The sequence below is a fragment of the Cuculus canorus genome, chromosome 2 (genome assembly GCF_017976375.1).
Source record: "Cuculus canorus isolate bCucCan1 chromosome 2, bCucCan1.pri, whole genome shotgun sequence".
NCBI lineage: Eukaryota > Metazoa > Chordata > Aves > Cuculiformes > Cuculidae > Cuculus > Cuculus canorus.
This window is the reverse complement of record NC_071402.1, coordinates 73,414,278-73,437,153: the sequence shown is the minus strand read 5'-3', so window position 1 is coordinate 73,437,153 and position 22,876 is coordinate 73,414,278. Positions and strand designations below refer to the sequence as shown.

General features: G+C 38.7%; 1 protein-coding gene across 12 annotated transcripts in view; it reads right to left on the bottom strand.

The window, feature by feature from the left end:
• Positions 1-520: 520 nt before the first annotated feature.
• COBL (cordon-bleu WH2 repeat protein) overlaps positions 521-22,876 on the bottom strand; it is a 212,933-nt gene continuing 190,577 nt past the window's right edge. For 7 of the 12 annotated variants that reach the window (XM_054058712.1, XM_054058709.1, XM_054058706.1 and 4 more), the window contains 5 exons: positions 13,611-13,714; positions 10,336-12,359; positions 9,606-9,725; positions 7,222-7,473; positions 522-1,852 (listed from right to left, as the gene is read on the bottom strand). In XM_054058712.1, coding sequence (XP_053914687.1) covers positions 1,835-1,852; positions 7,222-7,473; positions 9,606-9,725; positions 10,336-12,359; positions 13,611-13,714 — 2,518 coding nt within the window. In that variant the 3' untranslated portion in view covers positions 522-1,834. Of the gene's footprint in view, positions 1,853-7,221; positions 7,474-9,605; positions 9,726-10,335; positions 12,360-13,610; positions 13,715-22,876 lie in introns of all 12 variants that reach the window. The other 5 variants (XM_054058708.1, XM_054058703.1, XM_054058705.1 and 2 more) reach the window with 2 other exon arrangements.

Below are 22,876 nucleotides of genomic sequence, written 5' to 3'. Positions count from 1 at the left end.
ACAGATCCAGTGTCCTCAGGGAACACTAAGAACAAGAAGGAGACTTGCACTGAATTGTCTTACAGCGCCTAACCAAGGAAGCTGTATTTGCTGCTGGTGGGACTATGCACAGGATTCAAGCTTATGAGTGAATGAATCTTTTCCTGCAACAGCATTTTTAACATGTTAATATTTGTGATCTATAGCATACTGCGAAGACTGTTAAGGAAAAGAAGGCTAACCAGCCAACAAAGATGATCTTATTTATCCTAGGGTGTGACAGAGCACCTTAATTCTGAATATATTAACTTCCCTAATGAGGAAATGGATCATTATCAGTACTGTACTATTATCAAAATGTATATATAACATGGAGATCTTGATTCTAGTTGTGTTCCCAGATTATTAGTTGTGAGTCCTTTCTTGGCTTGAGACATTTTATGCTAGACCTGAGTTATCAAACACAGCATGCTGCTTTGCTTCAGTTCATCTCTTGTTCTAACTTCTTCCTGTAAATGGAAAATACTTGGCAAAAGGAGACGTTCAAATGGTGTCAGGTTTTGATTTTGTTTTTATTTGTGGCACTAACAGACATAAATATTTTACAGTATATAATATATAGTCACATTAATTGGAGATGGCTAAATATTCTCGTGCTTTCAACATTACATAGCTATACATTTTAAATTTCAGCTCAAAAAAACAAAAAAAGAATTTGCCATCACTCCAGACAGTGATTATAAAAATGTAAATGTACAAACTTGCTCTTCTTCAGTTTCATTACAATATAGGAAATGTGAAAAAGCATTTTCATTTGTTCTTTTTTAAGTTAATCAATTTAATGAAATATTTTCAAAATATGTACAATAACAACTACCGAAGCAGTTAACATTTGAAAAAGATGCTGCTATAAATACTTGTGAGACAACATACAACAGGCATACAAATTGGAAACAAAGGGCCAACTTATGCATGACCTGAATAAGAGACGACAAAAGTCCTGGTTACTGATATAAAACCAGCTTCACTTCATTTTGCGGTGCAGGAATGAATTCTAAATCCTGGACCTCTATGCAGTACTCTGAATCTTATTTATAACCTTCACAGTCTGTTGCAAGTAGAGATCCTTTAAGGTATCTCAATGTTTTTAAAGTGCCATGAATGTTACTAGGGTTCAGTATATCTCTGCGTATTAGCATTCCACACGTCATATCCCATAAGTAACTTTTCAATAGACACTGTCTCACATTCATTATTGATTGCCTGCTTTCTCAGAGCTCCAGCAGAGATATAAAGTTCATCTAATTTTAAAAACCAATGACTCCAGCATATGACAATTTAAGTCCTTCATAATGTACCATAACATTTTTCTTATGATTTTTTTTCTTATAGATCTTTATTCTGGTTTTCACCCTAATCACTTACAGTCCTTTTCCAAATCAAAGAAGAACCAAGAAAACAGTTTGAAACAGTTACGTATTTTTAACAACTTGAAATCAGTGTTACTTCTCAGATAGCTAGCAGTGTCTTTTAATTTTACCCATAAACACAATTAAGTATTAACACAGGACTGCACGGTGTTTATATTCTTATTAACTTGCCAACAAGAATAGTTTATTGGCAACCTTAAATATTCAGAGGCAAAACACAGTTCCTTGGCACAGAAGCTTTACAGCAGAGCTACATATTTTCCCCTTAGAACCATTATGCAGGAACACACAGAAAATTAACTACAACTTATTTTGGCTTGCAGACAAAGAGAATAAACTAAACGTCTTGATGTTTTTTGCCACTTCAGACCGTGAATGATGCTTATGGGGTCAGATTTTCCAATTACCTGTTCTTTATACGTGATTCAAACGAGCAGAGGGACCTGTAACAAAGAAAAGCACATGATCATTCAAGATATTTTTAAACCTCCAACTGTTGACATTGTTAACTAAACATTCTCCTGAGGGGTTGTTTTCAAGCTTAGTCGCTTCATCAGCTCTCTGAGACTACTTAAAGCTTATCTGCCTTTTTCTAGCTGCATCAACTGGTCTAATGAAAGGTGTTATCCTTCCCTAAAACCCCCACACCTTAGGTATTACAGTTGCAATTACAAGATTATTGGAACATAGGTGATGTTTTTTTCCGTGATCTTCCTTCATTTTGTGGAACAAACAGAAACCCGTGCTGCAAGTATGGAGTATCTGACAGTCAAAATATGTTCAATATCGGCTAGCTGTCACTGGTCATAAAAGTCAATTGATGAGCACTTTTCTCCCTGACTGAATGAAGGAAACTCCCAGAGGCTTTGATTCAGGAAAATACTTAAACAAATGCTTATCTTCCTTCTTAGTCCTCAGGTCATCTAAGTATATATTTATTTTTAAATACGTATGCTAGGGTGCTCTTCCAAAATCAAACTTCCTGGGCTTTGATTCTATCAGAGACGTAAACGCTAAGGTCATCACAAAAGCTAAACAGGAATAATATATTCGATCAAGTCTAAAACTTCCATTTTGGCCTTAATATACATTGCAGCAGCTTTATTCTTGGCAAAAAAAAAATAGGTTATGGTACAGATTATTAGGAAGGTGAAGAGTTCAAATTAAATTTTAGCTTTCAATTCAAACAGAGTAACAACATACAAATGACTGCCTCTACCATCCATGGGAACTGGAATTATTTTTTAGGCTCATTTGGTTACCTGTATATCAGGCTCAGATATACCTTTCAGAGAGGCCTCCTACCCCATTTCCAATATACCAATGACAACATCAACTGTCGCTTTGAGCCTGTAATCTCTGAGTTGCACCCAGACATTGATGATAAGAAACAGTATTTCTTCATTCACAATTATGTATCTCTGATTATGTGAGAAGAATAGTCCACTGCTTAACTTAAAGGTATGGATCCATAGGCCATGCTTCCTTGAAGACACTCACTATGACATAATTCAGATCTATGCATTACTTGTTGGCAACTGACTTCAAATTGTTGCAGTGTATACCAGGGACTCATAGTAACGGGTGCAGTAATTACTTTACCTCGCTCCTTTGATTCCCAACAGAATGATACGCTGCACGTATCAAGAGTTCATGCAACTAACTGTTGATGCTGAACACTGGCACGAACGCTTGTGGATACTGTGATGGAGCCAAGTTAATTTTTAAAATTGCAGCAAGTATACAGAAAAGGCTGCTTTAGGTACAGCTCCAATCTTGACTGGAAAAACATGAAATTTGTAGAATCTCTCTTGCATGTACCATTAAAGTAGTCTGAAGAAATCACTTTACCATGTGGAAAAGCCTGTTCTTCAGATATATAGGCACATTCCCTTGCAGTATTTCTACCAAATCCCTGGGTGCAAGCCTACCTAAGATGAGTAGATGGCATATGAGCAAAGGCAACTTTTATAGCTTCTCTTTGTTGGGTAAGATTTTCAATCCTGCATGGGCTTGTGCTGCAACTGTACCTACAGCTAGACATCTAACACTTTATTTGCATGTGTAGTTATGTTTTTTTCCACAGATAATCACGGTAAATCCCAAGGCAAGTTACACAGACACAAAAATACACATGTAAGGATATACAGAATTCCAGAAATCTAGCTAGGTTACTTTGAATTTTCTGAGGTAGAAGTAAAAAGTTTAAAACTAAACATAAAGGTCTTAAGTATGTGAAATTCTGACAACAGTTCACACAATTTAAGGGAAATACTAGTTCACTTTTAACACCAGAAGCTCAAATGGTACAGCTCTATGACCAGAGTTTTGCTCATCAGAATTAGCCAAAATTTGGTCTCAGATCAGTTTTTTCTTTCCTAGATCAATTAATTCTTCTTTGTACAGCAGGCAGACTGCATGGGTGGGAAGCTGACTCCTCACTAGTGAGACCTGTTATTTTCTCAGATCAATTAACCACCACCAAAGGCACTAGGGTCAGCCATCCGGATTGGTGGCTTTACTTGATGCCACCTCCCTGACTTGCTGTTATACTCTGGATGTGTTAAACACCTTCCAGGTTCATGGACAGACCATTCCAAAAACTGAAGAAAAATATTACTTCCTCCACAGTATCAGATCTTTTCCAGTTTGTTAAGTTAATCCTTTTCCAATAATGTCTCTGCATCTCTGTTCTCTTTGGGCAGGATCTGTAGTCTAACCACTTTCTGGCAGGTGTTTGAACTGCACTGCACTGGGGATGAACCATTTTACTGAGCAGGCCCAACTGGGCTTGGCACCTTCAAGAACTTTCCTTTGGGAGCCTGTGGACAGCAACAGTGTGCAATAAAACAGAAGCTGCTTCTTCAAAACAAAGTACGATACATTTGCCAAAGCAGGCACAGTACTCCAAGAAATGGATTAAAAAACAGCCAGGAAACCTATGCACATATTGTCTTACTTATATTTGGCATTTCCCTCAAGTACCTATTTTTGCTCTGGTTTGTGTTGGCTGACCTAATTACAGCCTGTGTGGTGCAGACCCTGACTCTCAGCAAGGCAAGGTCAGCCTGCAGCAATTTCTCTCCTCCCTTCCTGCATAGTGCATCTTTTAACCTTAAAGTTCATGACTTTAGCAAACAGCTGTGTAATCAGGGGTGGAGTGGAGGAGTTGCCTTTTCACAGATATTAATAGAGCTCAAACGTTTGTTGGGATGTTCCTTATCTAGGCAATTGGTTGCTTTTTACATTTGGTTCCCGACAGCCCCGTTTGATCTACTTCCATTGCAAATAACCTCTCATAAATAAGCGCAAACTGAGTCATACATAACCAAGCAATGCAGATTCTTCCCAGTTCCCCATGATACTAGCTAAATAAATTACTTCGCCATCAGAAGCTCCTGTCCTAGAAAACTTTGAGAAGACAATGGAGGAGAAACAGATGCAATTACTGAACGAACTACTCTGCTCTCGATTGCTGCAACCAACATCTTCTGGAAAGCAAAGCCAAAAATGGCACTGTGCTCACATAACCAAATCACATCACAGATCTTTGACAGAGAAGGCAAAACAAAGAAAAAAAAGTTCGCTTCAGTCCTGGCACAAAACCACCTGCCAGCCACTGTATAAAAAAACCTCAAGTGTTCCTTGGAAATGTGTTCTCCAGCTGTAAAAGAAGAAAACCCTGATGTGCAGCTATCATGTATATCTACAGATCCAACTTCTGCTGTCAGAAGTTGTCCAGTTGCAGGAAAGGATCAGAATTTGGCTCTAATTTAATGCAGCAAGCTAGAAGAGATATTAATACGCACTGGATAGAAAGTCTTTGAGAAATCTGACAACATTTTTACTTTTATCAGTTAAGTGATGTCTTTGGCATATACAAGACTTAGCTTGCATATCCAATATCTGAAAGGACAGCACAGAGAAAAAGCATTCTCCATCTTGGACAAAACCCTTCTCTCTTTTATTTTCATAAAAGACCTATATAATAAGATATGTACTCTTTTGCCATTTCAATGTCAAAATCTACCAAAAATTACTCTGTAATACACAGTATTTAGCAGAATGCATCAGTACATTCAGCTTACTTTCATGGTCTGCACTGGCTATCCAAATGTTTTGAAACAAATCCTCAAGGATATGATAAAGACTTGTTTTGATGAGTCGAGCTATGAATCCTCTTCAGAGACTTCTGCAAGCATAATGTAGTTTGAAGAACAAGGAAATTTGGAAAGATCTGGAAAACAACTGCATGAAGTAGTCTTCAATTGCCAAATTCTGTTTCTTTCTGTAAACTGGTGAAATGGGAAATTAAGGTCTGATTTGGAGTATTACTTCTTCATAATTTGTAGTCTTAGACTCAGAGAATATCCCAGGTTGGAAGGGACCCACAACAATCATTGAGTCAAACTTCCTGCTCTTCGCAGGATTACCTGAAACTAAACCATATGACTAAGAGTGTCATTCAGAAGCAGCTTGAACTCTGACAGGCTTAGTGTTTTGACCGCTTCCCTGGGGAGTTTGTTCCAATGACTGAAAACTCTCTCAGTGAAGAATCTTTTCCTAATGTCTGAATTTCCCCGGTGCAGCTTCATTCCATTTCCTTGGGTCCTATCACCAGTCACCAGAGGGAGAACAGCACCTCCTGCTCTGCTGCCAAAGAGGAAGTTGTAGACTGTGATGAGGTCACCCTTCAGCCTCCTCTAAGCTGAACACACCAAAGGACCTCAGCTACTCTCCATAACAGTATGCATAATATAGATGTAATTTTTCACATACGAAATAACTGCACATCCAGATTTCTGTTTGCATGCTGATATGAAGTTCCCTGAAACACTGCTTTGTTTTTGCCATATGTATAATTCTGAGGAATTTCTGGTTTATCAGAAATGATATTTTTTGGCTAGTTTTTAATGTTAAAATTCGAACTTTTTTTTTCCCCCCAATTATTTCAAAGAGGACACGTACACAAGGTCAAAGCCTACTTACAAATTTATGGTTGGCATCAGCTAAATTGTGTTGGGAAAACTACATCTGCTTTTGTACACACTCTGAAGTCCTTGGATGAAAGCCTATTCTTGGATACTTTAGTGCAATACTGGGATGACTCCACCAAGGTAAATTGATCTTCTTCTCTTTAAAAATAAATGCAGTGTAACTCGAGGTTAGGAAGAACTTATTTTCATCAAAGTGATAAGTGAACTTACTCCAAAGATCACACCTGGGCATATAGCCATCTGGGAGTTGACTGACCCAGAGCTGACCTCAGAAGTGAAACGCACATCATCCAATTAATAAAGCTCAGACAAAGATTAAAATGACCCCACAGTTCTACTGACAGCTCTCAACATGTGCAACTAAGGTGTAAATGTTGGGAATCAAGGTCTAGGGGACACACTAGAGGGAGTTTACTTATCTCTAACCTTGCTTGCTTCAGGGTCTCATATCTGATCTTTCTTAGATTCACTTCGTCTAAAGAACATCTGGTATTATCTCACATTCACAAGAAAAGGGCATGAAAATGCTTTCTGAAATTATATTCATGCACTTGATGTTCTCCTTAAATAGAAAGCATTCACTATTCACACATTGCATACATACACAGATATGTTTTAGTCCTAAGAGTATGCTTTAATAGCTGTTCAAAGGTTTGAAATACACTCCTGATCTTTGAATCCATTAGGGAAAACAGTGCATGTACCCTCTTATGATGGAAGAAAGAAATGCATGGCTCAAACAGCTTATAAATGGCTCTCAAAGCACAACAAGCCTACACTGTTTGATCCACATTCAAATGTAAATGTATATTTACCTTTTTCAACTTTGCTGCTCCAGCACCAGAACGAATGGCCTCCATCAGGGCTTGCCTTGCCTCACCAAGGTTACCTGTAGCCATGGCAGAGGATTTAGGAGCTGCTGCTAACAGCTGAGTCGGAGGTGGTGGTGGTGGCTGGGCAGGTGCAGGTGGGATACAAAGCTGCTTTTTTTGAGGATCTTCTGCCTTTTGCAAGGACAGTTCTGCATTCCTAAAACTCTGCAGCTCTTCAGAGGCCAACGAGGAGATCTGCTCATGATGCATTTGAAAGGAGGTAATTAATATCAGCATAACTAAACTGTAATTATTTGGCATTTGATGCACTTTCATTACTCTGATTTCACTTTGCTTGAATGATGTAAAACATGTAGAACTTTTGTTTGCTCATGGGGTTGAACATCTGTTATTACTCACTCACATCACTCATCTGGGCTGACTATCAGCATCAAGGATTTGGCATTGACTCAGTCTTTACTGTGAGGTCCAGCATGCTGTAACTCTTCTTGGCACATAAGGTAAGAGAGAAAGCTGGACTTGGTATTCATTTGGAAACAACCACAAGGGTTTTGGAATCAGGAAGACATATTAAGGCTGCAGTAGCCACCAAAGAATCTTGTTACTTTTTGCAGTCTGCGCTGCACAGAAATAATCTCAGATGACAAGGAGGCTTTTCTAAAGCTGAGCTCTCAGGCATGGCTTAATTTTAAGAAAAAAAGCTGTTAAACTTCAAGTTTCCAGCCATACTAAAAAAAAAAAAAAAAAAAACAAAACCAAAACCAAATGAAAAATAGGACCAGAGAGAACTATGTGAAAGCACTGAGATCAAATCAATTGGTTGCTCTTCCAAGCACAGTTCTGTAGCATTTCTGAAACTAAAATTTCTGCACAAATTACTAGCTTGGAAACTCATCCTGCTTTAAACAAATGCAGAAGGAGGAGGCAATTTTTCAGACTAAGCCAACTCTTCCATCAACTGTCTCAACAAATATTTTTGCCGTTAACAACATTACTAGTAATAATCATGATAAATTGTTAGCAATTACAATGATTTGGCAATTGTTAGGAAGTAAAGTATCATGTGCCAAATGGGAGGTATTAAAGCAGATGCACTAGCATTCTCTTCTCAGAGAAACTGAGGTACATTTCCAGTGAAAAATTTAAGGATTCATCTGCCATCAAATAATCCATAGAGAGCTCTTATATTCTTTTCCTTCACTGTACACAAAGACACACAATATATGGGAATAATTTCATGTGAGATAAAACAGGGACATTTCAGATAACAAGGAACGGACAGCCCTTTTACCATAGAACATCTATATCTTGCCCTGTACACATATAAACATGGTGCTTTAAGTAGCACAGGTGACATAGTGTGAAAAAGCAGCGTACCGTTTCTAGGCAACTTCCTCCAAAATGATGGCAAAAGCTTCTCTGCTGGAGGAGAGTATTCCAAAAAGTCTGTGCGATAGTACACCACCACTTCACTGTCAGAGCCTCTTTTACACAAATTTACATTTATTCCCAATGAATGCAGAATGTAGTTAAGTATGTGTGAAGATGACTGCTGCCTCCTGCTCTCAGGCTCACAGGAAGCTGTACCCTACCTGCTGCAAGGGCAGTAAGATACTTGAGAGATGAAGTAATTGCCTAACACAGGCAAGAGATTCTTTCTATCTAATGCCAGCTATCTGGATATTTGCTAATGGTCTGAGTCATTGCGTGAGGGAAATGGGAACCTTCTTGCCAAATGTCCTTGACTAGATAAATGAACCGAGTGAAAACTAAGGCTATAATAATGCAGGTTTTTGGCTATTATAAATAAGAGATGCTTTAATGATTAGGCAAATCTTTCAGACAGAAGGAATCATCCTGCTGTGGTAAAAGTTGATGTTCCACGAACATCAATTACTTGCATAAAACTTGCATGCACCAGCTCACGTTAACAAATAAACAGCATGCATGAAGAAGCCCTAGTATGTTTTCAGCTAACTGGCATTGGATACATGCAGTAGGTAACGCAAATATATTAATAATCTAACTGCATACTCCTAAAGTACAACTCCCCTTACCTAAATGTGAAAATAACAAACATTTAGTGTCTTCTATGTACACTGCCTGTAATTTGTTCAGATTTCTGTGTGCTTCTTTCTCAGCTAAAAACATACCATTTGAAAGAATGTTAAGTTTTATAGCAGAGGATAGGATCAGACCTGCTACATTATCTGCACAAGTCAGATAGTAGTCTTACATCATATTGTTTTCCCCTCAACTTTTTTCTTGCAGCACAATGTTTAGCTTGTGGTATATTTGAGTTTATTCAAAACAGCCAATAGAAACAGACTGCATTTAAAAGGTCACTTACCATCTTGCTTCCTTACCTTTTTCAGCTTTGAGGTGCCACTGTGGCCTCTAATTGCTGCTAGTAGGGCAGAGCGCTCATTCTCTGGCTGGACATATGAAGGTTTCCTATGATTACCATTTAGTGCACTGTCTGAAACCTAGAATATGAAAAGAATAAACCTCACATTGTTATTAGATATTTACTTAAAGACAGGTTGGAAACAGTATTAAAAATATTTTTGGCACTTGTACCAGAATGCAAGCTATGGAGACTAATCAGTCTGTCTTCTTTTGGGTCTGCTTTTACAACCTTTACTCACACTAAACAGTGAGGATATGTGGAGATAGCCATGCTGTACTTACAGATGAGGTTTCTTATCCCCTAACCATGAAGTCAGTGGCAAACCAGTATCATCTAGTATTACAGAGTACATTTTTTCTTTCATTGCAGGTACTTACAAGTTTTCTCCACACTGTGCTTTTATGTAACACACTGAAATGCAGGTTCAGCTCTTAGGCTAACCTCAATTACCTCTCCTTTATGCTGTACCTCTGCATCCTCTGCCTCTTCTACCTAGTGCAATAGCATTAGGCATGGTGTTGCCTAATACACAGTATGTGCAGAATAAGCAGTGGCTTGATCTGTATTTTGCCATTATAAATTTTTCAAATGCCTTGTCTACTCTGCCTCACCAGCAAGTGTACCACTTATAAAACCTCTGGTGTCTGACAAGGTGAATATAGGCTAAAAAAAAGTGTCCACTTTACCTTTCTGAGTTTTTCCTTTCCTCCTCCTGTTTGAATGGCTTCCATCAGAGCACTGTGCAGTGATGTGTCTTTCGGAACTGGTTTTTGGATAACAGGTTTGAACTTCTTCTTTGGTCCAAAGATATTGGTCTGCACATTAACATCCAGTTCACTTACAGCATTAACATCTGAATCATCAGGTTTCTCCTCCTGTTCTGACTCTGTACTTACTGCTGCACCATTTAGCTCAGGTGAAGCTTTAAGCATACTAACTTGCACATCACTAGCAGGGGGCCATTTAGTGACTCGCAACGATGAACTGAAAGAGGATGGGACTCCTTGGAGATCAGGAGACTTGAGAGATGAGGATGAATTAGAACGGGTCAAAGTCTCACATTTCTGGTCAAGAAAAAGACACATCTTTTTCTCTGCTATAATTTGTTTGCTATTTAAAGCATGATCATCATCTGCACTGTTGTTATCCTTTGAAGAGGATTTAGTAAGTGGGGCACTGGCATTCTTTTTATAGAAACTCAGAGGAGTTGCTTGATTTGGTGCCCTGATGTTAACTACTTTGTTTTCCATGCTCGGATTATCACTAGGTGTAAACCTGGGGGATGTTTTTTGACTGCAAGTAAAAATACTTGAAAGTGTTTCTCTTGTTTCTGCTGATCCTGCTTCTACAGGGCTGCTTTTGGCCACAATAATACACCTTCTTGGTGAAACTTCTGCTTCAGTTTTAACCTCTCCTGCCCCTTGCTTATTTTCATCTTTCTCGTGATATTCTGTAAAGTCAGTTTTAAAGTTAGTTACATTGATGTGTCTTGCAATGGCAGAGGCAACATACTGACTTGAAGTTCTCCTATGTGGCTTTACAAATGGAAGCTCCAGCTTTTCCTTATTAATGGTTGGGACCACTAATGGTGCTACCTGAGACTGTGGAACTGGAAGAGGTGGTTTTGTCCTTTCATTCTCAAACTGTCTTTCAGCTACCTGCATAGTAACAGTTTGTGGTGCTACAGGTTTTGGAGCTGCAAGACAGACAGGTTTGTGTTCATGTTTTATAGCAAAGGGCTTAGAGTTTGTGGTGACTGGTGACTTTTTAAGAAGATGCTCAGCAGAGTCATCACTTTGCCTTTCCATAGAACTTGACCTCCAGAATGCCTTTACTTTCCCAAGATGAATTTCATCACTTTCATCAGCAGAGGTACCTGGTATGTTCCTACTGACACCACTGTTTGGGCCTATAAGGTTGCCAAATTCATCTATCTTAATGGCACCAGTGGAGAGTGAAACTCCTCTATCAAAATGTTTTACTTCAGGTTTGGGAGGGACAACTTTAAAGGTTGTCAAACCCATTTTAGGTTCATAGTTTATTCCTGAATTATGGGCACGATGATACCATGTGGGTGTTGATGGGAATTCTTCTACTTCATTTTTTTTAGCTGGTGGCCATTTGATTTCTAACTCTGATTTACTTTTTTTCAGAGATCTTTCCCTGTTACTACATTCATTAAATGGATTGATCTTCTCTTTTGCTGTACTGATTTCAGCTGTGGCCTTGGAGTTAGATGAAGTCAGCTTAGATATACATTCCTCAGACTTCACACAATGTTTGGGGGTAAGCTCCAGTTTTACGTTCTTTTCGCTTCTTTTTTCAAAGGAAGATGTGAGAGATTCGAATATATCTCTCCTCTGTTCAACAGGTAAGTGACTGAATTCATTTTCAGATGGTTGCTGATATATTAGGTCCTTGGATATGCATACAGCTCCACCATCTGTGTGTCCCTTATCAAAGGAACCTGCATTGTTGTTTTTATTTGTAAAGTTTCCTGTATGAAGAGATTCAGCTGAGATATTCTGTGAAGCCCTTGTCTCTGTTTCTTGATTTCCAGATGAATTAGAGGTGCTAACTTCTGGAGCATCATCTATGACTGTTACTGGAACAGAAACGATAACGTCTTGGGCAGCCTCAACTTTTCTTATACATGGGCACAAAACTTCCTTGATGTACTTGGAGTCAGTGTTACTCACACCATCCATTGCTGCAAAATACACATACAACATTACCTAAAGGCAGTGTTTTGGCAATATGACTTAAATTACACAAACAGCCAGTACAAGCTTAAGCGGATCAGATATTTTAGTTGCACTAAAATTAAGAGGAATATATTTATGCCTGTACAAAAAAAGGAGAGATCTGAGTCCTTTGTATTGTCTGGTTGCTGATTAGGATCAGTCAAATATTCCTGCAGTCCTCCTGCTTCAGCCAGTGGGAAACGTACAAATGCAGCTGAAAGCAGAATTTAATCTATTGTTCATACCTTATCTTTGACTAACTTCTCTCAGTGATAAACATTTCAACACATGACTCCAAAGGAGAAACATTTCTGAGAAACAGCGAGCAACTCCAAATTATGTTTCCCAGACCTGGTTAGTAATAAGAGCCCAGCTGAAGGATTTCCTTGAGCAAGCAAACAAAGAAACAGTACTTGTATTTTTTTCCTCCATTCTTCTCACCCTTCATTACCAGTGACTCCAAAAGCCTTATTGTGCAAGAAGCTTAAGCCTCCTCTCCAATTTGCTGGTATAAATCAAGGGTTACAACACAGAGGCTAAGAAATTGCAGTGTTAGAGAACTCAAAGAAATTAAATCAGAATCAAGTCCATTGTAGAAATACTGAAATAAAGAGAAGTTTTAAAAAAGTATTCAACATCATCTGGTGACAAACCATTAATAGAGAAATACTTCTATTCACAGTCAGAAAAAGAGGGGAACAATAAGACATTTGACCTCTTCTCACTTTTTCTTTTCATGTTTTATTGATTTTTAACTTTAAAATACGTCATCTAACACAGACAAGGAGATAGGTTCAAAAATGTGCCCCCTTTCTCCGTTTCATTATGATGAAATACAAAACAGAGGCATTGTTCATTAAACACAGAACTAAATCTACAACTGATTTAGCTTCACGGAAGTCAACAAAACTGTATCAAATTTGACCCATAAAATGTGTCCACAAACAGTTGTTCATCTCTTTTTGGTAGCAGACACCAAAACAGCGACAATCTGATAGGCAGCCTGAAAAATATTCAGTGTGAGTCTGTAAAGAGTGGCAGCCCCAGAAGCAAAGGGAAAGAAGCCACTCTGGGTGGACCACATTCTGCTTCAGACCTGTGAGTTGTTCCCAGTGATCTCAGTGAGAAAAGTGCAGATGTCTCAGAGAATAGTTTGATTCTGCATTTCCTGGCAATGCATCTTTCTTTTGCACTTCAGAGGTAACATGCTCCCCTACCTTCTAAATCTTCATCCAGGCCAGCCAAAGTCTGCTGGAGTTGTGCAACAATGAATATATCCTCATTCCCATGTTTAGCTGAAGCCATTTCTTCATCTTTCCTGCTAAATGAAAGAGGATAAAAAGATTGGATGTCCCCCTTTTTTTGCTTTGCATTGTTGCTCTGAAATATGCTATCATTTCAGCCCCTTTGGTTCCACCGCGGTTTTGAAACTCACTTCCCAAAGTATGAAAAATATGCAGCCTTAGAGACACACAGCACCACACAGACACATCCACACCCAGGACGGGTCTCTCTGGTGCCTAAGCATACTCAATGTGCTGGTGGTCCAAAGGTCAGGATTAATAAAGCCTGTCACAAATAAGTGGCCTTGCTTTAATGCAAAATATACATTTCAACTGGGCTGCAGAAAAACAGTGTACGCCAAGGCAAAGATTTGACATATCCATACAATTCTAAAGAAGACCAGTAGCCACAGCCACTGTGCACACACTGGGCCAATATACCTGCACCTTAATTAAATAAAAATTAAATAAAAAATGAAAAATAAATACAGCTAAGTACTGTTGGACAATCACTTTGCATCCTGAGGGTAGGGCAGGGAGGAGGAAAGAGAAACTAATCCTTCAAGCGCTGTTTCTAATGAAACATACTAAGGGGCCTGATTTTGCCAGAAAGTAACTTCATGGATTTTGATGAAGTTGTACAATGATCTAAACCAAGTCTGAAATCAGAATGAATGCCAGGTGTTGTCTTGGCTTATTAAAAAAAAAAAAACCACAAAAAACAACAAAAAAAAAACCCAAAGGAAGATGAAACTACGAAAAATCCTAACAAAAAATAACTAAGATATAAAAAATACACATGACAACCTGTTTCACAACGAACCTTCTGTTTGTTAAGAAAAAAATTAAAATTGACCAGCAGAGCTTTTCCAACTAAATCACAGAAGCTAGGATTTCACATTGGGCAATTCATTTTTCCAGCTACTTGTTCCTTACCTGAATTTAAGACATTGTCATCCGTGACGCAGTATCTAAGTTTTGCCCTTGTGATTAGGCTACTGAAAAAATAATTTTCCATTCCAGCCACACCTAAACTAACTCTGGTCAGCTGAAGCAGATTTGCCCTTTTCAAGATCAAACCCTTAATATCACAGATACAGTAAAGAGATGACACAGTTTTCTGCAGTTTACTGAACACTACCTGAAAAATGCCATTTTTCTGCTGCCCTTTGAGATAATGACCTGAATAAAAAATCAGGGATGTTTCCTGACATTGCTTTAAATGACGTCTAAGCGGGTAGCTTTACATTTTGCTATTTTACTGTTTGATTTTTTGCCTTGCTCATAACAGGCCAACTGAAACCATGTGTTGAAGTATCAACTTTATTACTTTATATTTATTTATGTTGCATTGACCTTTCTTTTGTAGCAGTCCTGTAACCTGTTTCTTCTATTTAATTCTAAACTGCCTTGCACTTATAAAGATCCCATTTCATCGGGATCAATGAAAACTACAAAACACATCAGAAGGAAGCCTTCCATAACTTCTTTTCAGATCCATATCTTTTTCCTAATAAGGGATGGATTCAAGCTGGTCCAGCTACATACGTGCCTAAGTGGTTTCCTAAACTGGAATCTAAGACAGAAATCTGTATTGGTTGTTTAAATAGAGAGGAAGAGACATAGTAGTCTGTGACTGGAATACAATTTCTTCCAGTATTTGCCACTGACCTAAACTTTGACAGGCCCTGAACATCCCCAAAAGCCAACGTGAACTGATGATGCTCAGGCCCAGCACTCACACTGAAAGACTCATGGTAAACTGAGTTTTCCCCCTCTGCTGGATTAAGAGAAAGACACTAGAAATCAAGGTCCCCAGCAGAGACAACTAGTGCTGTAAGACTGCAATCCTACTGTACCCTGAAGCACACACACAGACACACAGAAATCAATGAGACCACTCATCTGAGCAATCTGACGAAAAAAAAAAAGCTTAGTGCAGCATTTGGATTGGGATAGAAGTCCGGCAAAGGAAAATCTCAGCTTGAAGGTCACAAGAAGAATCATAGAATCATTAGGCTAGAAAAGATCTTAGAGATATCGACTCCAACTGTACCTGTCCAATACTAAATCACGTCCCCAAGCACCTCATACGCTTGCCTTTTAAACACCTCCAGGGATGGTGACTCAACCACCTCCCCGAACAGCCAGTTCCAGTGCTTGATAACCTTTTTGGTGAAGAAATTTCTCCTAATGTCCAATCTAAACTTCCCCTGATGCAACTTGAAGCCACTCCATCTTGTCCTATCACCTATCACTTGGGAGAAGAGACCAACACCTACCTATCTGCAATCTCCTTTTAGGTAGCTGTAGAGAGCAATAAGGTTTCCCCTCAGCCTTCTTTCCTCCAGGCTAAACAACCCCAGTTCCCTCAGCCGCTCCTTGTAAGACTTGTTCTCCAGCCCCTTCACCAGTTTTGTTGCTCTTCTCTGGAAACGCTCCAGGACCTCAGTGTCTTTCTTGTAGCGAGGGGCCCAAAACTGAACACAGGATTTGAGTTGCAGCCTCACCAGTGTGGAGTACAGGGACAGAATCACCTTCCTGGTCCTGTTGGCTGCACCATTTCTGATACAAGCCAAGATGCCGTTGGCCTTCTTGGCCACCTGGGCACACTGCTGACTCATGTTCAGTCGGCTGTCAACCAACATCCCCAAGTCCTTCTCTGCCAGGCAGCTTTCAAGCCATTCTTCCCCAAGCCTCAAAAGTTGTACGGGGTTTTTGCGTCCCAAGTGCAGGACTCTGCACTTGGCTTTGTTAAACCTCATCCCACTGGCCTCAGCCCATCAATCTAGACTGTGCTGGATCCAACTGGAATGAACCAACTGAATCCCATATTGTTTTTGCAGTGGAAAGTTTTCCAAAACTAACAAAAAAATACGTTGTTCTCCTCTGAGTGCATTTTAAACCAAAGCACTTGCAAACTCAGTTTTGATGGGTGATTCATTCAAACTGTACCACCTAAGCAACAGGTCTACCCAGCATGGAAGGCATCACTTTCTTCTTTCTGAAGCTGGTTTTAAGGGATTTTTGTCCACAGCTGGCAGCAAATTACTAACACATATTGAGATTCTTTCTCTAAGGTATTGTGAAGAAGTTGTTTCCAAAACCTTGGAAGAGAAATGTGTAAACCCATATCTATCACAGAGTAAGACCTAACTGCATAAAGCCCATACCAGCTCACCAGCTTTTTCGCACATGTTCATATTTTTCTGTATATTGCCCAGCTGTTCTATAATACAGTCAAAATCTGGATTACTAAGGTTGTCCATGATGGGCTTTCTTCAGGAAAGAATGGAAACTATTGCCTTGAGAATGTTATGGGTAGTTTACCTAGGAAAACTTATCTGGGATTGGAATAGGGATGCTTGGGCTTCAAACAAGCAGTACTGGTCCATTGCACTGACCAGCTATTTTCTTATATCAATCAAAAGGCATTTTTCAATGACTCCCACAGCAAAACTATCTTCTCCTCGATGGACACAACAGTCAGTAGAGGTTCTTTCATTATCCTCTCTGCACTTAAGCAGTGACTATACATAACTTGCATCTCAGTCTCTGCTTCAATCTCCTTCTCTAGACAACTGGGATAATATCCAATTCACAGATTTTTGATGAAGGAATGAGAACAATGCAGTGAAAAGGAAAGGATTCTTATTTGCTCTTACAGAGGGAGCTTCAGAAAAAAAGTAATTCTTTTATTTTGCATTTCCAAATTGCCCAAAGAGCTATTGTTCAATTCATCTCCAAACTCACCTACAAAGCAAGACAGAAGGTATAGATAAATCACAAGGCTCTTAAAATTCTCAACGCTGGGAATTTAAAATGTGATACGTGTTTTGTAAGGCAAATGTCTGCTAGTTTCCAGGAGCACAGAGGATTTATAAATATGCCTAAGACAACTCTTTCTCACAACAGTATTTGGGAAAGGAAAACAAAAGGACCTCTAATTCTTTTTTTTTTTTTTTCATAGCCTTCTTCCCTTCTAACCCTATACACTTCTCTTTTGTTGACAGCTCTGTTCTGGCCAGAACCCAAGAAAAATATTACTTATTCTGATACAATGTTTTACATTCCGGATAAACATTACAAGTGGCATTTTCTCACACAGGCTTTTTTTTTTTTATTTAGGAAAGAACTTGATAACCTTTACACTGCCCTTCTGGTAAAATGTGAGGTGCTAAAAATACAGCACTGGTGAGCCCTTAGCCTAAGCTCAAAATGGCGAACGTGCACAGTTCCTGGAAGCCTGTGCACTTATTACTTATGTAGATTAGCAGAGATTTGTGCAAGAGCACAGAACGGAGCAAAGTGACTACTAAACTACAGCCTTTAGTGCTCCACTGAGTGCAGGCTACAATGCATAATTACTCCTCAGCCGTCATTTGCACAGTTGGAGACAACTCACAGCAGCATTTCATAAAATTAGTACCACGGCAGATGGACATTTATGAGAAAGTCTACCTTCTAAGAAAGAGAGAAAAGTCTCTGATAAATCTAGATGGAAACACTGCATTAAAAAGAAAACTAAACCAGTTTTAAGATAATGGATTTGCAATGACGGCATCTTTTTTGTTATAGTCAGAGCAGCATTACCTGGGGATCTGCAAATGATAAAACTGACCCAAGTGTCTCTGAGCACTTCTCAGAAGTTCTTGTGAGTCTCATTCATGGTACCAGAGGTAGAGAACATAACTCCCACTCTGTTTAAGTACAATTTACATCTATGTAAACTGCAGAGAAGTGACTGAGGAAAAGATGGCACCAGACATCTCAGACTAATTCAAAAGACGAAAAGTCTCAATCATTTTGCACCAAGTTTGCTCTATCAAAAAACTTGAGAACATGGTTCCTCTAATAGCTACGGAGGGAAGACAGAGTCCTTGCAAACAACAGAATCAAATCCAGTCAGGCGCATTGTGACACAGCACACACAAGGATGTAATGACTGCTATGAGGCAGTTCAATGGATATCAAGAACATTCAGCTTCCCACACGTGTCTCAGGCAGCTAACAGGGACTGACTGACATGGAAAGCAATAAGGTCACTCCAGACTGAAATTTGGAACATTTGGGCTCCTTACCCAGCTCTTCCGATACTGGTATCCAAATTTGTCCTCTTCAAAATGAATCCATAATATTCTCCTTTTACACAAATGCAGGAAAGGCAAAATATTCTACATTGAGTATATATCAAGATGGATCTTTAAGAGACTAATGCTGAATGATTTTAATTTGTAGAAAGTATGACTGAAGCTATTTGAACTTTCTATTCAATTTTCTATTCCACCAGGCCAGAAGGCTGGCATTCAGTAAACTCAAGTTGTTTATATAGTTGTTTTTGTGAGTGATACAGCAAAGTAGTATATTAAAAGGCAATTATTTTCCACATTAGCCAATACTTCACAAAACCCTAGGGACCAGTTTTCCATTCTTTGTATTTCTTAGGCTAGATTACTTTTTTCTATTGCCTTCAAAGGAAGGAATATAACAGCAGTAGGAGAGCAGCGGGTATAAGCAGTGGGTTTTCTAGCTATGTTCAACTAAGATATGACCTGATGAGCAATCTTTTCCATTTCTGCTGCCTCCTATGAACTTGAGAATAAAGCTTAATGTTCAACTGTCCAAAGCCTCTTAAAATGCAAAATTCGTAGACTGAACAACCAACTTAGGGCAGGTTAGATAGTAAAGTCATCATTTGTCTTTGATGCAAGATTTCTCAAAGTGCGAGGCAACTAAAAAAAATGAAAAACCATAATACGGTTATATTCTGTTAAATACCAGAAAACCTTCCTTTTCCCATTCTTCAATAAAGTATAAAAAAGCTGCACATACTCTTTGAGAGCAAGGTATAGGTATAAATTTAAGTATAATTATGAGGTTTTAAGTTTGTGTTCTTTTCTACTTCTGTAAGACTGCATCAAACTTACAAAGGTCTTTAGACTGCATTAATATCTGTGATGAATAAAAATCTTCAGACATTGAATTAAACTATTTTACAATCTTAGGACACATATGTCCAGTACTGTCTTCAGATATAACAACATCCAATTAAAAGTAAGACCTTGCAAACATAGATGAGGAGGAAAATGAAGTACTTTTTCAGCAGCAGCTGGGTTTATACTCCTTTTACAGTTCTCCTACATGGTTACTGGTCAAAAATCTGAACAGAGAGCAAATGAAAATGCTTTTGCTTAGCAACATTTTGTGTTTTAATGTTAGAGATCTCCAAGCCTGTTACAAACCAGGGTGATTTAAGCTTCCAGAGCCACCTGACAAGTGTTGGCTCCAGAGTTCTGCTGCATAAGCAGCAGCCTGTAGTTGCTACACAGCTGGAAGCATTCCCCCACTTGCTCCCTCCTTGGACAACAGCTTCTCAATGGGAAAGTCCACAGGCGGACAGCACTGCCAGAAATAGCCAGGAAAGTGGACTAGAATGATTTAAATCTTAATACAGCCACATCACCTGTGCAACATAACACTGCAAGTTTAAAGATGGCTCAGTATAACTAAATAACTTTTCTTGGTTTACACGGAAAAATAAGAAACAGAGCAAGGACCATACACTTTCTTCCCTGGAAACCAGCACTACACCTTTAGCAACTTAAGCTGCTTCCTGACATGTAAAATACCTTATAACTCCAAAGTACACGGTATTTTTCCAGTGGATGAGTTTCACTGAAAGGTTAATCTGGATTCTTGCTCTATAATGACTGTGAGTATTGACTAAGCAACCATCATATCATTAGTATCTTTCCTCCATGAAGACCCGCTAGGAGAACACTGCATAACAGTATCCCAAATTAAAGAGTTTTCTGGAACAAGGGGAAAGGAAAAGCCAAAGATAAGGAAGGAAATTAGCAAAACTATGTAAGAAGCAGAGGCCTGCAAATCTGTCAGACATCTGGGTCTTAATTAAGTAATTTTTCATCCTTGAAATTATCCCTGTTGCTTTAACCCTTTCTCTACCGTCCTTCCCATTAAAACTACATTTCTGTTTCCAAGAAAGTAAAATAAGTGCCTGACCAGCTAAAATAAAACCTATCCTACAGAGAAATAACAGAATAAAACTTTCCATATTTCTGAGATAGTTAAAAGTGACATGTAATTATACAGAATGTGCTTGTGCACAAAGAGGTAAATATAAAATATACATACACTGCTATTTTTCATTACCTTTCTTATCCTTCCTCCCTTCCTGCCTTCTGCCACTCACTATTATTCTTTTCTTCCTCCAACCAGCTTCATCATTGATTTTTCTCCAGCAACTGATTTCTCTTTCCCTTCTGTCCTTCCCAAGCAGAATACAAAACCTTGTAGCATTTGAATTTAAATGGCCTGAAAATTAAGCAGGACAAGTTCACCCACCCCTATCCTTTCAAGCTTTTGTTTTAAACTAACTCATCAAAACCCTACCAGTTTCATAGCGAACCCGTGAGCATTTCCTAGGTTGGTAATGAAGAGGATTCATCTCCTCACAGTAGCTTCAATTACCCTGACAAGAGCCAAAGGTAACAAATTCTCCCAAGAGAAAGGGAGGAAATGGGATTATCCCTTTCCAGATCCACAGCGTGAACTGATCTCAGGAGGGTTCCCCCACCCCCACCCTATGCCCTCCACTAGCTGTACGTGAAAAAATATTCCTCTCTCATGGCTACTGAAACAGAAACTCAAGGGAGGGGGAAAGCCCTTTCAGACCTTTAGAAGCTATTTTATCTTTTTGTCTCAGACAAGCTTGTATTTATTTAGCTTTATAACTGCCAATTTTCCTTTAGATTGTAGAATATTTTTATTTTTAAACAATTTAATACATTTAAACATAATAGTAATAATAACAATATTTTGTATTTTGAAGTGTTTTTCCTGCTCTGAAAGAGGCTAATGGAACCACTCACTCTTAAGACTCCTTGCAAGATCCTGACTTCAATTGCTTATAACTTTGGGAAATTATACATCTTTATTGGTGGCAGTCCAAATGCGACAGTTTACATCATGCCCATGGATCTTTCTATTATTTCATTTCAGCCAAAAAGGTTAAATGTCTTCCAAGAACAGAATTAGGAGGAAAAGGAGAACTGCATTCTGATCCATGAAATGCTATTTAATGCTCAGTCCTCTGAAAAAAAGAAGTCCTGCGTGGTCCAACTGGTCACTAGTGTGCCTTGACTCTCTGCACATCAGCATCAGCTCTCCTTCTCTAAAACAGGATAATTCCACTTTTTCATCTCACATGTGTACTGTGCAGAGAAATGAATAAAAGTCTGCATGTCACATGGGTACTGGTGCGATGAATAAGATAAGAAGACCAAAAGGAAATTAAATAGACCTGTCTCCAGAAGAAAATTTGAACTGAGAGTAAACAGTGGTAAACCTACTTTATTAATTGAACTCTGAAAGTCAGAAAGAAAACTAAACAAAAAGAGTGTGACAATTTTAAGTACAGACTTTATCATACTGTACAAAATGGGGGAAATTAAGGTTAAAGGGGGGAATCTAAGGTTAAACAGACAGCCTTAATGTTAATGTTACTAAGTTTGAGAGTGTGACCTAGCATCCCTAATAACATTATTTTAATATAATTTTTAATGTGTAATTATTTATAAAGCTCCAGACAGTAGGTGTGCACGATGCTTTACGGGCATATAAAATTGTGTGATCCCTGCCCCTAGGAGGTTGCGTGATGACACCACACAAGGGATGGGAAAGGAGGGGGTAAGGGAGGACAGAGTTGCAACACTGAGAGATCATGAGATGTACTTACTGCTACATAAGCAACATTTCAGCTTCTCTGTGGTTTTCTTGTTACTCATTTAACACTATATATTAAAATTTGGTGAACAGATACATAACACAAAGAAATCAACTGTAAGGAAGGATATGAAGAAAGAACTATGCAGTACAGTGTTCAGAGTCAGCAGTTAATATTAAAACATTTTGAGACAAATGTTGCATGTAGTCAATTATTTATATGGGATTAACCCTCAGTACCTCCAGTAGAGATCTGGATCCTGCTCCACCAGGCACCATACAAAACCACTGTGAGATATGATAGCTGCATTATGGTTTTTACTGTAAAAAATAGTCCGTGGCTGAAGGGGATATCAGAGGCAGAGAGACAGAGATGGTTTAAGAGGTTAGAGGCAGAGCTAAGGATGACACTAGAGTGTTTTGACATCTCATTTGATACGCTATGTGTTAATTAA